The sequence below is a fragment of the Triturus cristatus genome, chromosome 4_2 (assembly GCF_964204655.1).
Source record: "Triturus cristatus chromosome 4_2, aTriCri1.1, whole genome shotgun sequence".
NCBI classification, from domain to species: Eukaryota; Metazoa; Chordata; class Amphibia; order Caudata; family Salamandridae; genus Triturus; species Triturus cristatus.
The window spans coordinates 664,410,728-664,428,058 of NC_140586.1; the positions used below are offsets into that span (position 1 = coordinate 664,410,728).

At 46.8% G+C, this 17,331-nt stretch overlaps 1 protein-coding gene across 13 annotated transcripts in view; it reads right to left on the bottom strand.

Annotated features, from left to right (window-relative positions):
* Positions 1-17,331, bottom strand: part of NFIA (nuclear factor I A) — a 775,047-nt gene that overhangs the window by 461,717 nt on the left and 295,999 nt on the right. For 4 of the 13 annotated variants that reach the window (XM_085602467.1, XM_085602462.1, XM_085602459.1 and 1 more), the window contains exon 1: positions 3,507-4,190. The exons of 7 other annotated variants lie outside the window; for them this stretch is intronic. In XM_085602467.1, coding sequence (XP_085458593.1) covers positions 3,507-3,533 — 27 coding nt within the window. In that variant the 5' untranslated portion in view covers positions 3,534-4,190. Of the gene's footprint in view, positions 1-3,506; positions 4,212-17,331 lie in introns of those variants that run through there. 2 more of the 13 variants (XM_085602460.1, XM_085602466.1) reach the window with 2 other exon arrangements.

The window sequence follows — 17,331 nt, forward strand, 5'->3', positions numbered from 1 at the left end:
AGTATGAAAAATAAAATAACTTAGTTAAATTCTCAGAAAATAAATAAAAATGAATCCAGAGGTATGGTAAGGAACAGTTCCATTTGTTCCATACACGTCTTTGGAAGTAGAAAAGTGTATGCATGCATTTGCACATCCATGCATGAGCGCAAATCAAGATATATGTCTTACCATCTCATCTCATCTCATCTTTATTTCGACATTCAGTCATAAAAGTATCTATACAAATGTCTTACCTAATCTGTGTGGCCAAAAATACAAAATATGCTCCACACCAAAACTGCAAACATACCAGTGGCCTACTTTAGTGAAGCTGCTCATTTAAAGAAAAGCTGATTAAAGAGAAATAAAATGTTGCTACATGAATACCTAAATTCCCAGTGTGGATCTCATATTTACTAAACTAACACTTTTGATGAAAGTCAACTCCAAATATATTTTAGACACAGCCGTTTTCCTGCCCCAAATGCAGGATTCTAAATATTTTTGAACCAAGATATTTTGTGTCCCACAGCTCAATTCACAAAGCCTGCCTCACTCTTTGAAAGGCAGGTGTATGACTCAACTGTATACTGAAAAGGCTTCGTGAATTGAGTTCTCAGTCACTTTAATCTACATGCAGTTGCCCACAAAATATTGTACCTATATGTTGGTCTTTCTGCAAACTAGATATTACGATATTTAGCACTATTACTCTATGGTTAGTTTTCCATAAAAAACATGTATCCGTTCATAGCCTTTATTTTTTGTAATAATAGCTCCATAATGTAGTATTTAAATGAGGGAAGGAAAGTACACCATGAACTTCGTGGACATTAGAAGGCACGTTTATAATATCTAAAAAAAAAAAATCTCCTTATACAACTAACCTAATAGGCCTAGAAAATAAACTGTCTCCCAGCCCCTGTCTCCCAAAAATCTTCTGACATTCAGCCAGCAGAGTCTGGCCATGGATCTAAAGTGAACAAAATATATTACTTTTAGCTGACTTTCTAAAACCAACACAAGTGATAAACCTCTGGGTGCAGATCTATGCGTTCATTCACAGGCACGGCATGTACGCTTCTCTATATACTTGCAGCACGTTATAACCTCTACGTTATACTTTAAGAAGATTCTTGTAACTGCGCTGTAAGAAACAGAAAACACACGCTGCACACATTTAGTACGAAGGACAAAAAAAAGCTGGACTTGCTCACAGTCAACCCCATGCACAGTACTAATGAGGATAGATAGAAAGCCTCTACCACAGATCTCGAGCAGGAAGATGCAAGATCGACTGGCGGGAAGAAAAGTTGCAGCGCGGCCGTGGCCATGGCCATGACAGAGAAGTAAGAGAGGCAGGCGCAGCAGAGGACAGGCCGTCGTGTGACCCAACAGCACAGGTAGCAAACTGGGGAACAGCAGAGGGAAGAACGCAAGCCGGTGTGCCCCTGCTGTTGCACATAGGCAGCCAGCACAGCAGTGTGCAATCGACCAGTGTGCCACACTTCCCAACAGCATACACACCAGAATGATCAGTCGGTAGAACGGAGAAGGCCTAACGCCCAGGAGCATTTGTAGCATGGTGACTATAGCAGCCGCGTCTTATCTGCCGTTCTGCACTGGTACAATTTATGGGTTGGGCCAATGTCAGGTGTGTCAGGGATTAAAAGGCCTAGTGCCTCTTCAGCATGGGTAGGGTTGATGGAGAACCAACACCTGCAGAAGGAGGGAATCAGGTACTGGCCTTTTACCCCACCAATGCTTATATTAAGTGACACAGGCCTATTGCCCCTTGTCTCTTGCTGGGAATGGTGATAGCATGAGGCCTACTGCCCCACCAACACTTTAACAAGTGAATAACCGCACTGAATAAAGCGCTAGATTACCACATGTAGTGGAGAAAGGGGTAACACACACCCCCACTCTAACATTTTTACCAGGGGTGAATGCCAACATTTGGTAATTGGCTGATCTGTAGTTCTGCCTCTTCAAGTCCTCGGAGCAGGTGCAGGGCAGTACTTAATCTGAGCCAGTGGGGTTCATTGGCACTCATTTTTGGGGATGGACAATTATTTTCCCCCAAAAAACTTTGATAGAAAGCAAGAAAGAGAAAAAGCAAAAGGGGAAAGGCACATGCAGAAAGATATGGAAAACCAGTGACAAAGAGAGAAAGCGGGTGGAAATGTAACCTACAAAAGTGCGATAAGAAGGCATGGAGTGTCTTGAGGTTGATTAAAGAAGCATGGAGGTGCAATTAAGACAATACAGCCCTGGTATTGGGCACTCCGACCTTGGATAACGCTGACCGCAGTTTTCTGAGCAAAACTTTGGGGCCCAGCACTTATTCTTTTACAAATTAAGCACTGGTGGGGTGAATAATTCAGGACTGCACCCTAACTTTCTTGATTAAGGAGGATGTGAACTACAACATTGGGTTAGAGGCTAACCTGTGGTAGACCCCCCCACAACTCTTGGCACAGGATTGGGAGGGAGATTGAAAAGGTTTTGGGAACAGCCTGAGAGCTGGGGGCTTTAGAGGGGGGTAGGTAATGTTGGACGTACCACTCAAGACTGTTGTGTTGTGCTGTGCAAACATTTAAGAAACACATTTTTAAAAAAAATCTTAAAAATGGGGGTTAGGTAAGGCAAGGGTGATGGTGGGATTGGGAGAAGAGAGGATAGATAGTTTGTGCGCACAGTCACCACTTCAATACTTGATTCGCGAAATCAGAACGGAGCGGCGACAGCCCCACTGCCTCTAAGCTTCGTGACAGCAAAGTTAACATTCCTCGCAGCCCGACCCTCTCTGCATACCCTGTTGAGATGAGGGCACAAACGATAGTGAACAGTGGTGACTTTAAAAGCCCTGTTAAAAATCCCGAGAAAGAACCGCGGGAGGGACTGGACATGACAGAACGCTTGCAGGAAACCGCAGAGGAAGACCAGGGCAGCAATAATTTGCTCTTTTCGCAGCCCGAGACCACAGCGCAGACCCCACATGGTCCTTTGTGGGGACACCTTCGGCGCTGCAGCCCTCCAGGTATGCCCTGGTGCACTCACTCAGTGGACGGGGCAGGAGTGTTATTAGACCGTCTGTGCATATGGAACTGTAAAGCAGACTGTACTAATGCCATCTCCCGAGGGGTGCTACGAAGTTGACAGGGGTGCATTTGTTTGACACCCCCTTCCCGCATTACATCGTGCCGTCATAGTATCATGCAAGCCAGAAGTTGTCTTAAAATATTAAATTGCAGCATACATATGTAGGCGCCATTAGCCATGTGCCCGCGGCATAAATGGCCGTGCAGAGCTGAGATGCAGCAACATGGAAAGAAAGTTACTTTTCCAAAAGCTGCATGTGCGCTGGCTGGCTGGAGAGCTTAGTTCTCAGACCGGGGGAGGCAGGAGAGAGAGAGAGCGCCAGACAGAGCTCGGAAGCAGAAGAGAGGCAGGCAGAAGGACAGCGGAGAGCGCCAGACAGACACACACAGGCGCAGACAGACAGCCAGCGCGCCTCTTACCTGGGTGAGGCAGAGCGGGGAGTACATGGCCGGCCCCTGGGCTCGGAGCTGTGAGTGTGGGTAGAGGGAGAGCTCACGCCCGCTCGGTGCTTTCACATTTCCAGCTCTGCAGAGTGCGGGCGGCGGCGCGGTGCGGCTCCATGAGCTGAACTTTAACCCCGCCTAGAGTTTCCTTCCCCGCCGCCTGAGCCCTCGGTGCGGGCCCCCTCCTCCGGGAGCTCTGACCCGGCAGCGATTCCGCGCCTCTCGCTGCGGCCCCGTGTCCCGCCTGTCCGGACTGCCCTGGGCCGGGGATCCGGCTCCCTCGTCCCTCCTCCCCGCACTCCGGGCAGCCTGCTTCCTGTCCCGGGATCTCCAGGCTCCGGAGCTGCTCGCTGTCTTCCCGCTTCCCTGTCCCGGTGTTGCCAGCCCTCCGAGCCCAGCTTTCTCTTCCTGTCCTGGGCTAGACAGCCCTCTCCTCCTGTGCCTTGCTGTCCCGGGATCAGTGGCCCTCCCCCTGTCTCCGTCTCCCCCGGGATCGGCAGCAACTCGTCCTCCCCAGTCTCTCTCTCTGTCCCGGGATCAGCAGCCCTCCTCCCCTCCCTGTCCCGGGGTCGATGGCTCTCCTCCCCCTCCACCAGTCTGGATCGGCCGCCCTCCCCCTCCAGTCTCTCCCTGTCCCGAGATCGCCTCCTCCCTCCCTCCTCTGACCGTGCAGCTCTACTCAGCACTCTGCACAGGACGGCATGCAGTGCAGCCGCACCGGGACCCGCCTGCAGCCTATTGGCGGCCGAGAAGCACCTTTGCGGGTCCCTTCACAGCCCGCCTGCGGGCCCCCGAGAACAGCCACGCGGCTGCGGGGAAGTGCCTGCGGATCTGGGCTTGTACTGTTTCCACTCCGCATAACAACTCGGGAGTTACACACTTTGTAATGGCTGGCCATATGCTCCGATAATAGTTATATTGTATGCTGCTTGTATACTTTAAAACAACGAGGAGGTGTGCCCTTACGTTACATATGTGCAGATACAACTTCACAAGAGCTCACGAGGTTGCACCAAGGTCCCTACTTTGGATCGCGCCACAATACGCTTGTTTGCTTTGGGGTACTCTCCAGAAAGTCTCCCTGTTTTGCAATTGTGAGGTTTATTTGGAAATTCTCGCGAAAGTAACAACCGTATACAACCCAGAAGCCCACACAGCGTTGCCGTGTTATGCGCAGCGCACGCGACTGTCAGACGTGCCCAGTGGAAGGAGGACGCGGGCACAGCAGCCAAGGGATACGTGCACAGTGACATCATGTAGTTAGCGCAGTTAGAAGTGCATAGGGACCGTGCATTAGATGACGATTTATATTACACGTCCAGGTGTGTGCGTATAGCTCCGAAAACATGCCAAGGCAGTCCATAACTCGCTTGCCGTGACGTCTGTCCAGCCACCCATGCATCCGCAGTCTGCAGTGTCGCCGACTACAACGTTTCCAAGGTTTCGTGCACGTGTATTCCTAAACTCGAAACTTTCTGTACGCAGCATGGCTGGGCTGTAGCTCTGTGCACGGCACTGCTTGGGGCAGTGTGGCGCGTTCAGACGGTGTTATTTCCCCTGTGCCCTCGGCTCGGGGGCAGGAAGAGGTTTTCCCGGAGGAGAAGGCATTCGCACTGCAAGTTCCTCGACAGAAAAGTGCAGGGCCGGCCGAGCCTGGAATGCAACAGAGATAGCACAGAGGGAAAGTGTCTGCAGAAAGCCCGGCCTCTCTTGCTATCTTTCCTAGAATGCTTTAAATATACATATGCACTTCGGCCGCGGCCCCCTCTCAATGGCCTCTTCCGCCAATCCACTCGCATTTAAAAACAAACAAAAAATCTTTCTTTTTTAATAAAGAGCGTGAAGGGTTTAGAAGCGTCTGTTTACAAAACAGTGTTTTTGAGCAGTGTTCCTGCGGCCGTGGCCAGCTCGCTCGGCGGTTTCCAGTTTTCTGTGGTTAGCAGTGTTATCTCAGAGAGGGTTTGGCGCCCTTTGTGAGGGCTTCTGCAGCCGGGACGATTATTTGCGCCCTCTAGGCAGAGACGAGCCAGCCTCCAAGTTCAACGCACAGAGCCTTCACATCCAGGGCGTCTGAGTGACTCGGCGGCCAGTTCAGAGGGCGCGTTAAAAATGGTGTTTCTTGCGCCATGCAATTGTTATTCACGCAAAGGGCAGAATACATTATACAGTTAAAGTTGGCTTCACGTATTTTACCTTGTCCGAAAATGCTAAAGTGACGTGGGCTGCACGTGCTTTCAGCTGCATAGTTCGTACCAATAAAGTTATAACTTAAGACCAGTGCCCATGCCATTTCTGTTTTGGCCTAACTTCTTTCTAGCGCTTCAAAGTATCCCGAAGGTGTCAATGTGGCGCTATAGAGTGGCATTAAATTACCATATCCCGTGCATTGGACTTGATGAAGGTTTTGGATGTTCATATGCGTTTCATTTTTTTTAAAGCTAGAAAGAGAGTGTAACCTTTTCACCGGGGCCACACAATGGCCACAACTTGCATGTCCGCAGAAGTGTCGAAAAGAGTGGTGGATGCAAGACAGTCACAATTTCTTATGAATTATCTATACATGTTTTGAATGCTTTTACACTTCCTTTGGGTGTAGGCCCGTTGGCCAGAGACCATTTTACCAAATAATTGCTTTAAAAATACTTCCTTATTTGGTGCAAGCTATTTGTCAAATTCTGCCATTTGTCAGCAATGAGTGTGAATTTAGAGGGGCCTGCGGTGCGAACTTCGAGGGGCGGGGAGGGGTGATTTTAATTCCATAGCTACTTCTGACCAAGCTTACCTCCTAGGTGGCGCATACGGAGACGTGTAGCTGCACCTACATCTGTTTTACTCAGTTGTGTGCGCGACGCTCTAAAGTGGCTTAAAGGCGACATGTTAAACCAGAGAAACAAAGGAAACGCAGGTCTTCGTCATCAGACCCTCTCCCGCCCCCGCCCAGCTCCTGCAAAGTGATGCTCAGCCGCCTTTGACCAGGGCAGAATCAAAGAACACGGAGAACTATCAATATGTGTGCCCACGCAGCCTTCCTTCTGAACACGAGAGCTGGCATGCTTGCTGTTTAGTCAGTAAACACGAAGCCTGCACTGTTGTGTTTTCGTTGGGAGCGCAGACAGGGCCCGCAGAACCCCCACATTCAATGAACTATCCATCAACGGAGCGCGCCGACCACCCAGCCTGTGGTATAGCGCTAGAGCACTGGGGCCTGGTGGTACCCTCTGTGCCAGCGTCAGTGCCCTCGCACCCTCAGCGTGTTCGCGTGGCATTGTCAGGGAGGCACAGACCGTTCAGGGTGCGGGCTGCCAGCCTCCAGGGCTGCCCCGGCTGCTTTAGCGCCAGAGGCTGCGGCCGAAGGATGCCAGGCCTGGCGGGCTCTGCCCCCTCACCCCACTGGCAGCATGAAGAAACGTGAACTGTCTCCGCATCTGCCGCCTCTGACTCTTGCTGCCTCAGCAGTTGAGACACACAGGGCCTCTTGTAGCAGCGTGCGACAAGTCATCGGCGCAGCATGGGTAAAAAGTTAGGTACACTGTCATTTTTGTAGTGCTTCTGACGTAGCCCTCGTGTAGAACAGTGCAGTATACACAACAGTAACTCCCAGCACAGTAATAATATGATGGCCACTTAGTCTGTGTGTTCGTGCTGTCGATTACGCTGCAAAATGCAGTGGTATTTCTATTGCAACCGAAAAGCAGCAGGAATAGTAAATACAAATGTGCGGGGAACGTCTTTTGAAAATGTTTAACATTTCACTAAAATACTGTAGTACCCTAAACAAGGACGCGATGGAGTAAAATATGTTACCATGCAGTACCTGTATTTAGGTTTGTACAAAGTTACAGCAGACAATCGCCCACAATCCCAGCGAGTGTGTCTATTTCCCATCCCGTAGCACTTGAAAACTCTAGGATGTGTCACTCGCTTAGACTGGGGAGCTGAGTCCAGGGACGCCACTGGCGCAGTAATCCTGCTACCACAGTCAGAGGGTGCGGTGCTGCTGTGTGGTATCCCAGGCTAAAACATGCGGTATAGTAAGGACCGTGTACGCACCCACCGCAGAGCTCATTTGCCAGCATTGCTTTTTCTTCTCAATCACCTCCAGTCTTTTTACGTTGATACCTTTGGTGAAGTAATGTGGCATTATTGGATGACTGACGTAGGGGGATGGTGGAATGGAGTAAAGTGTTCACATAATCAATTTCCGTTTCAGTCATTACTGCAAGACTCCACAGACTTCAAAGACTTTGATGTTAGCAAACGTCTTGCGCCTGAATTAGGTGTATTGTTAGTGAATTTTCACTAGACAGGCTTCTCTTTATCACATAAAAATATGACATGTTATATATAGCAGGGGCGTTGCACAGGCCCCTGCTGCGTAACTCTTCAGGCCTATAAATATCTGCGAAATATTGAGGATTCAGGAACCCCTCATCACATTGTGCAGGGGGTGCCCACCATTTTGTGTTACGCCACTGACATAGAGGATATATGGCGGTCCTATATTGCTATCGAGCAGTTCTGTTCGGGTGGTATAAAGACCCACGAATGCAAAAACCAAGCAGTTTGCAAATGACTCTAGGGCCCCAAGATGGCAATATAAGACCATTTAACACATTGTATCCTATGTGTCATTTATATTGCATTGTATTTGGGGGCTGTCAGCCTCGAAAATATGTGTGTTTTTTTTAAAGAGAAGTGTTTTTTTGTAAACCGCGACTGAGGTACAGGGCTGCACTTTTATAAGCTGAGACAAGCAATATTCTTAATTATAAAGCGAAGAAAGTTGGATTTCAGAAATATGCAAAACAATTAGGAGAGAAAAGGGAAAATTCCTAGAAAAGGAAGGATATACTCCTAGTCCCCTTGAAGAGTATGAAACAAACAAAAAAAGGAGTAAATCCTGGAGACTCGTCAGAGTTTCCAAAAGAGCCTGGGAACACTCACACCATACGAAGAAAAATAGTTTCTATTTAGAAGACCCCTCACTCACCAACCTAGTTGGTGACATGCTTCATCATAGGGGTCCCACCTGAACAGCCGAATGCCGTCCAGGTGTGCTGCGACACCTGATTACAGTGGAGCTGGTAGTTCTTCGTAGTGCAATGTGAGTGAATAGAGGATTAAAAATGGGCCAAATGTACTCGCCAAAAAATAATCTTATTCTGGAGTCACTGATCCATATTAAAAGCAATAATGCGATACCTGTATTGGTTAAATTGACCAATGGTATCTAACGGTGGAATAATGTGAAAAAAGTAAAAAAAAACGGTCTACATGTTTCAACCTATGTGATGTTATTACTTAGGTTTTCGTCAGGACCAAGTGTAGTGACCCGAGCGGTGTACATACACTAAGATGTACCCTTCTCTTGATCACCAGGACCTAACCATGTACTCACGGTCAGGTAGCCTGTCATCCAATTCGTTGACAGGGGGAAATCTGTAAAAGAAAAACACAAAATTACAGGCACACGCGGTATTACGTGTGCAAATACATTGTTTATAATATAGGTAATCCTTGATGTGTTCCCAGGGGTATGCAACAGAAGCATACAAAACCAAGAGAGAAATTTCAGAAATAAACACAGTTAAAAAGAAAATCGAGCTGTTCTTTATAAAATGGAGCAAACAACAGGCACTGATTGAAATGACAATGTCCACCCTTTGATTACCTTTCATGAATAGAAAGGTGATTAAAAGGACAATGGTAAAGCTGTGCAGAGTGCTCTGAGGCTATCACGATGATGGTTTCACAAGGAGTAGTGACATATTTTCCCTGTTTCACCGGGACATATGAAATATTTCCCTGATCTCTGAATTATCGTTTTTATACCACTGCATTTTGTGCAATAAAAGCACCCAAATATGTAATATATTGCAACAAGAAGACTGCTGGCTTGCATACTATTGGCCTTTGCATCATGATGCTGTCGATCAGGTAGGAGACGGGCCCCCTCACACAGGTATCTGCCAACACTTCCCATCTGGAACCGATCCCTGTAACCGGGGTTCTGTCAGCAATTACCAGACAAAAAAAATGGGGGAAAGGCTCCAGGCCCTGATAAAAGCCCAGCTGCCCTATATAAATCCAATCCTGTGCTCTGGTGCAGATACATCCTGTTTGTAAGTAATGCCATTATGAGCAGGACCCCTACACCAAAATCCTGGCTGGGAGCTCAAATAGTGCTGCTGCACAATAATGGTTGCAGGATTACCGCCAGAAATTACCGCTCGATAAGATATTACTAGATAATGTCCAGAACATTTCCACAGCTGTTTGTTAGCGAGACTGGGTTCTTGAGTGAAGCGTTGCAATGTTCTATTGCACTGTCAGGTGGAGGGCTTCAGGAGGAAAGTTAGCACAGTGGGCCGGGCATTTAAGCTTTATCTGCTTTTGGAAAAATATGTTTCACTCAAAAAGGAACCTTTGTTTGTGTACCTGCTAATGTTGTAAAGACATCACATTGATTGTGTCGGCACTCTGCATTTTATGAACATAGCGCATTGGAAGGCCTAGATATGAGTTTGTATACCAGACTGTTCTCGATTTCATCTCCATGTGAAGCAATTTTACACTTGTGCATTGGAACGAGGATGATTCATTATGCAACAGCCGTGTTTTAACACAATCATGCTATATTTAGAATTATATACTGCAGTTTGAGGTAATTGCAATGCAGTTCTCAGAGCATTATGGTATTTGTATGACTTTTAACTATAAAGACACGTGACAGCCTGGTTTTGTAAGCACGTAGCCACTTTAAGTTGCAATCTATGCACCTGTGATCAAGGCTCATTGGTGAGCCAAAATGCCTCAGGAAAGGAAATAAGTGTGCTGCCAACATTATTTTGGAATAAAGGCCTGGGGTGTCCAGAAACTGGCTTCGGCATTTTTCTTTTCCCGTTGTTTAACAACGGGTTGCTGCATACCCGTATCGCTGAAGCAGCGCTGCAAGGTTGGGGGCTCCCTTTATTTTGGGAGTTGCTTTTGAGATATATATATATATATATATATATATATAGGAGTTGCTTTTGAGATATATATATTTTTTTTCACTAAAAAAAACTATAGTTACAGGGACGTTAAAGTTGGGCTCAGATTTCACTCGAACAAAAGCATAGAAATTCAGCAGTTATAGTTACCTGAGCTAAATATAAGTTACCCCCGCACTGCTCTGCTTATGACCTCACATATTACATCACTCATGACATGGTCAGTGACATCACTCATGACACCTCAAATAGCATCACTGATGACATCATCCAGTGACTGTGAGTGTTTTCTAAAAGTTTCTGAGTGTTAAAGATATATACTAAGATATTACAAAAGTGATACTGTTTGTAACATATTATTTGAGAGGCTGCTTGACTGTGTTTCAATGTGTGAGTAGGTGTCTGAGTGGCTCTATGGTTGTGTGAGTGGTTGTATGGGTGAGTCACTGTGGATGAGTGAGTGGGTGTCAGTGGTGTATGGATGAGTGAGTGTGTATGTGAGAGGCAGTAGATGTGAGTGATAGGAAGTGTGAATGGCTTGGTAAGTGGGTGGGTTCATAAGTGAGTAGATGTGTGAGTGACTGTATGGATGAGTGAGTGAATGTGAGAGTAGCTGTATGGGTGAGTGTGTGCTTGTGCCAATGACTATGGGTGAGTACATCTATTAGTATCTGTATGTACCGAATTAAATACAAGGACCCCATCGACAACCAATACGGAATCTCTGCTTCAGTTTATAGATCTGTCACAAAGTGCTCCAACAACTCTGGGAATTATTAGGGAAAAAACTGTTCGAATCATAACCGAGGGTCGTTCAGACGGAGCTCCAGGACCAAACGGACTCCCCCAGTCTCTGTTTAAACAGGATACAGAATTTTGGGGAAACCAATTGGCACCTCTCTTCTCCTATTGCCAGACCAAATCGGTAATACCGGAATCGTGGCAAGGTGCCATTATCCAGCCAATTTACAAAGGCGGCAAGAGATCAGACCCAAAAAACTATAGGATGATCACTCTGTTGGACGTGGAATCAAAATATTACGCTAAGCTGCTCCTTCAAGATCTGGCATCCTGGGCTGCAAAAAAACACCTTATACCTTTTAACCAGACAGGATTTGTGCAAAAATCAGGCACTATAACGAACTTGCTTGCAATTTCTGTCCTGCTGGACAAAGTGGTGGCCTCAGGAACGTCAATGCATGGCTGTTTCGTCGACTTTAAGGCTGCATTCGACCGCGTACCCCGAAACCGATTATGGCTTAAACTGCGGTCATGGGGGATTCCACCAGTGTTATTACAAGCCATAATCATGTTACACACCAACACATGGGTTCGTATAAAACTTGGGGATGGAACCTATATCTCAAGGAAAATACAAACCTCCCGCGGAGTGAAACAAGGGTGTGTGTTGGCGCCCCTTCTTTTCAATCTTTTCATCTCTGACTTGTCAGAATCACTTGACGAAGTTAATTCTCACCCCCCAAAACTTGCCGGGACAAGAGTTAGTAATCTACTATACGCAGACGATCTGGTCCTGCTAAGTCACACCAGGGTTGGCTTGCAGAGACTACTCGATCGGTTGTCTCTATATACCAACGAAAATGATCTCGAATTGAACTTAACAAAGACAAAGGCAATCACCTTTGGGCAAAGGAAATATCAAGGTGGAGGTTGGCGATATAACGGTAATAACGTCGACAGAGCCCCTTCTTACAAGTATCTGGGGGTTCACTTGGACAGAAGGGGAATATTCTCCAAACACAGAGAAGAGGTAGAAGCCAAAGCCCTGACAATCCAGGTGGCTTTTAAGACTCTAGCAAGGGAACTATCTGGTCCCAGTCTGACCCCACTTATAACTGTCATGAAGGCAAAAATTATCAATTTCCTCACCTATGGCCAGGAGATTATGCAAGGGAAAGACAACAGCCACGTAAATAAAATAACAACAAGAATATTTAAACAGGCGCTGGGTCTACCAAAATCTTCATCTCCCGCCCAAATACGTCTCGAGTTTGGTCTTCCAAGACCATCAAGCAGTAGGGCGTGGAGCATATATCAGGTTGTGCAATAAATTGCGTACCTCCAGAGAAGGAACCCTGGAGGCTCTTTTGTGGGTGGAAATCTCAGCCGGCTATCCTGGCAGTTCATTCCGGCGCTACCTGCAAGATTCTTTAAAACTCTTGGATATAGAAGAAATTTGGTCCTCTAATCCATCTCAGCAGGCTCTTAAAATTTACATCAAAAGAAACGTCCGCCTTTGGTCTTTTCATTCGGATAGAGCCCAACTGGTGCATCGTAAGCACGCCTGGTCAATCATATCAGGATTCAAGCCAGGGATTATGGCACACTACCTGTCATGTACCTACTCAGCGCTGTGGAAAAAAAGATTTCTGGCCCTCAGAATGGGCGAATGGCCATTCCTGTACCATTTGCCAGGATGGCGCCGCACAAATTCCAACGTAACATGCAGGGGGTGCGGGAGCAGCCCAGAAACAATCGAGCATGTGTCATGTCTATGTCCTGCAGTCCTCGACGATCGAAAGTTCTTGTTAAAGAGCGAATGGAACAAACTTGGAATTCGTACGTGCCGGCAAGCCATCCTTGCATCAATGAACCCGGACAATCCACAGCTCAACATCCGGTTCACTAAGTTTATCACAGGAACAGCAAGAAAATTTATACACAGCGAGAGCCAGTATGCCATTAACGGTTAACTATCAAAGGACAGATTAAACCCCTTACTGCTTCACCGGATTTGTACATCTGTCAGCATCCCCCAATTGCAGCAGAACATGGCCTGTTGCGTACGGACCATCTTGTTTTCCTGTGTAATCTTGGAACCCTCAAATATTGTACGCAGGGACCCTACAATATAAATGGACTCGCACCACTAGGGTCTTTACCACAAAATCTGACTTAATTACAGTGTTATTGATTATCGCCTTTTAAAAATCAATGTCCGTTTGCGGCCCTAATAGACGAAAAAATCTGAACGGAGGATTATGGCCCTTAACTGTTTTTTTAAATCACTTTCTCTTTTTAAAAAAAGGGGGTTGCACCGTTTAGATGAGTTAAATACTTTTTATCACTATAAAAAACAGGCCTCTAGGAGTTTTTAAATTATTTTATGACGTATATTTACTTATTGTGATGGTATAAATGTAAATATTTTAATATCTATTCTTGATACACGTTCTCACTATGGTAGCATACTCATCATTGTAATGATTTTTATTAATCAAACAATAAAGTATTCTTCTAGTATCTGTATGAGTGAGTGGGTGTGTGAGTAACTGGGTGAGTGAGTGGCTGTATGAGTGACTGTATGGGTGAGTGTGTAGGTGTGTGAGTAGCTGTATGGGTGACTGACCCAGTGTGTGAGGGGCTGTATGGGTGTATGAGTGGATGTGTTAGTGTCTGTATTACTCGATTTGTGGGTGGCAGTATTGGTGAGCGAGTGGGCGCATGAGTGGCTGTATGGGTGAGTTAGTTGTGTGAGTGAGCGGATCTGTGTGGCTTTATGAATCAGTGAGTGAATTTGTGAGTACTTGTAGGGGTCTGTGAATGGGTATGTGAGTGGGTGTATGAGAGATTGCATAGGGGTGTGAGTGGTTCTGTGGATGTTAACATCGGGGATGTCATTTGAGATGTCATCAGCTCTGTAATCAGTGATGTCACTGACCATGTCACAAGTGATATAATATGTGACGTCATGAGCAGTGCATTGTGGGACGTAAGTTATAGTTAGCTCAGATAACTATAACTGCTGAATTTCTATGGTTTTGTATGAGTGAAATCTGAGCCTAACTATAACGTCCCTTTAACCTTCATTTTTTCACTGACTTTCTAATGTTAATGTTGTTTCTTAACTGCAACGTCCCTGTAACCTTTTGGTTTTTTAAGTGAATTTCTAAGGCTTTTTACATTTTATTTCCTAACTGTAACCTTTGAGAGTGAGTGTGTGAGTGTCTCAGTGGGTGTGGGAGGGAGTGCACACGTGTCTAAATGGGTGTGTGAGTGTCTGTATGGGGCTGTAAATGGCTACATAAGTGTCTGAGTGGGTCTCTAAGTGGGTGCACAGGTCTCTAAATGAGTCTGTGAGTGGGTGTGTTATTCTCCCCACTTCTGACCGTTATTTTGCCTCTCTGTTAATTTCTGACCTCTATTTTGCTTCTTTCTGCTCATTTCTTACTTCTATTCTGCCTCTTCCTGCTCGTTTCTGACCTTTATTATGGGCTTTTTCGCCTAGTTTCTGAACTCTATTTTGCATCTTTCTGCTCATTTCTGACCTTTATTCTGCCTCTTTCTCTGACCTTTATGTTGCATCTTCCTGCTCATTGCTGACCTTTATTTGCTCTTTCTGCTTGTTTCTGACCTTTATTTTGCTGCTTTCTGCTCTTTTCCCATGGGACCGCGGTGGGAGCATCAAGGCCCCCATGGTCCCTGTCAGCTTCCCGCCTCCTACAGAAGCTGACATTTCTCTCACAAACAGTGAGCTGCTGTACATGCATCTCCCTGTCTGTGAGAGCAATCGTTTCATCTGTTTCCCTGCCCGCTTGACAGCAGGCAGGTAAACAGATGAAACCTCAACTTCCTGAATGCAAGATGATTTTGTCAGCTCCCGCTTGCTGGGAGCGGAATGTCTGCTCTGACTTGGCGGAGCTGTTAAAACTCCCACCAAGTCACAGCAAACAGTTATGTCCCAGGGGTGGGCACCCCGGGACATAGCAGGAGCCTGCCCTGGGAGTGAGTGGTGGTCCCCATGGCCATTATTGGCTCCAGGAGGGGGTCCACATGGCCACCCTCCCTTCGCTTTCACAGGCCTGCCAAGAGCGGGGAAGAGAATGGCCTGGGATGGGGGCCGCATGGCCCCTCTCCTTCTTCAAGAAAAAAGAAAGCTCCAGGGAGGTGGTGGGCGCTGGGGGGTCCACACTGTCCCGCTCCATATTCAAGTTAGCCCAGGGAGGTGGTATTCCACAGGGCTGGGGGGGGGGTGTACGTCTCCCCCCCCTCCCCGTCAGCCTTTTATTTTAAGTCCTGGTGTGGTGGTGGTGGTCCCCTGGGCTTGGGGAGGTCTGCTAGCCCCCTACATTTAATATGTAGCCCTGGGGAGGTGGTTGTCCCCGGGGCATTTTGAAGTCTTTGGAGGGGGCCCCCGTAAGCCCCCTCCATTTTTTATGTTAATCCCTGCATGCCCCCGGCCCATCCCCGGGACTACAGGTAAAACAAGCCTGGGATCTTGCGTTTGTTTTTAAAACAAATCGCACTGATATGCACAAATATTTAATGAAAATTGCTGTGAATAAATAAAATGCCTTTTATGCCGTGGCAGGGTTCTTGGGGAACCCCAAGACCACAGATTGGGGGGGGGGGGGGTCAGAGTATTCCTACCCTGCCCCCTCTTTTTTTCATCTGTTTTTTTATGGGACTTGGCTGAAGCCAAGTCCCAAGATGGTTGCCAACATTTACTGGTTGAAGTATTGGCAGCCAATCAGAGCTCTGCATTTCCCTGCATGAGCTCATTGTTATTCGCAAATTAGTCGCAATCACAGGTATCCGTTTATTATTTCTCACTATTGGACTTGGCCCATTTTGCAGGGTTATCCCCAAACTTTTTGCTTCTTCCTCCTATTTTTTTCCTGACCTGTTGTTGGTTTTAGGACTCTGGGAACTTTACCACTGCTAATCAGTGCTAAAGTGCATTTGCTCTCTGTGTAAATTGTGAACATGATTGGTAATCCATGATTGGCATATTTGACTTACTGGTCAGTCCCTAGTAAAGTACACTGAGTGTGCCAGGGCTGGTAAATCAAATGCTACTAGTCGGCCTGCAGCACTGATTGTGCCACCCACATGAGTAGCTCGGAAAAGGTAACTCAGACCTGCCACCGCAGTGTCTTTGCGCAGTTGTTAATTGCCATGTTGACTTGGCAAGTGCACCCACTTGCCGGGCCCTTACCTTCCCTTTTCTTACATGTCAGTCACCCCTAAAGTGGGCCCAAGGTACCCCTGTGGGCATTGTGCGGTGTATGTGAAAGGTAGGACATGCCCTGATGTGTGTGGCATGCCCTGATAGTGAAATATTGCCAATTTCGTTTTTCACTATTGTAAAGCTATCTGTCCCCATAGGAAAGCACGGGAGTTAATTTATAACATCTTATAAATATAACTTACCATTGGGACCAGATAGGAAAATAAAGTTTAGTATGCCTGAACTTAGAATCTAAAGATGAATCTTTTAGATGAGGTGATTTATACATTCTGTGTTTGAAAATACCACTTTTAGAAAGTAGGTCTTTTCTCGCTCAACCATTCCGTGTGCCTCTGCCTGTTTGTGTGTTGACTCCCTGGTTTTGGAGTGACAGGGGCTGGGGAGGTGCATTCTCTCAGACAGCCACCGGGTGGGGTGGGAGGGGGTTGATGTGTGTCCTGCCTTTCCTGAATGAGTCAGCACTAGGTTGAATAGGCCTGATCTGCTTTTGGAGTGGTGGGAGGAGTAACACCTGTACCTGAATAGGGCTGTGCCTGCCTTCCACAATGCTGGCTCTGCCCCCTGTGGTGCGTCTGGAGCCAAGGCTCACACTGACAATGGATGTTGTTGTACACTTGCAGAGTGCCCCCCGATCTGGTTTGAACTGGGCTCAGAGCCCCTTGCGCAAAGAGAACAAAGACATTTTGGTGTATAAGTATCAGACCCAAAACCCCTGAACTTAAGACTACTTCTAGAATCAAGAGGAACCTTTGCTGAGTAGAAGAGCTTGAGAAACCGAGGAGACGTACTGCCCTTGCTGTGTGTCTGGGGTTGGCCT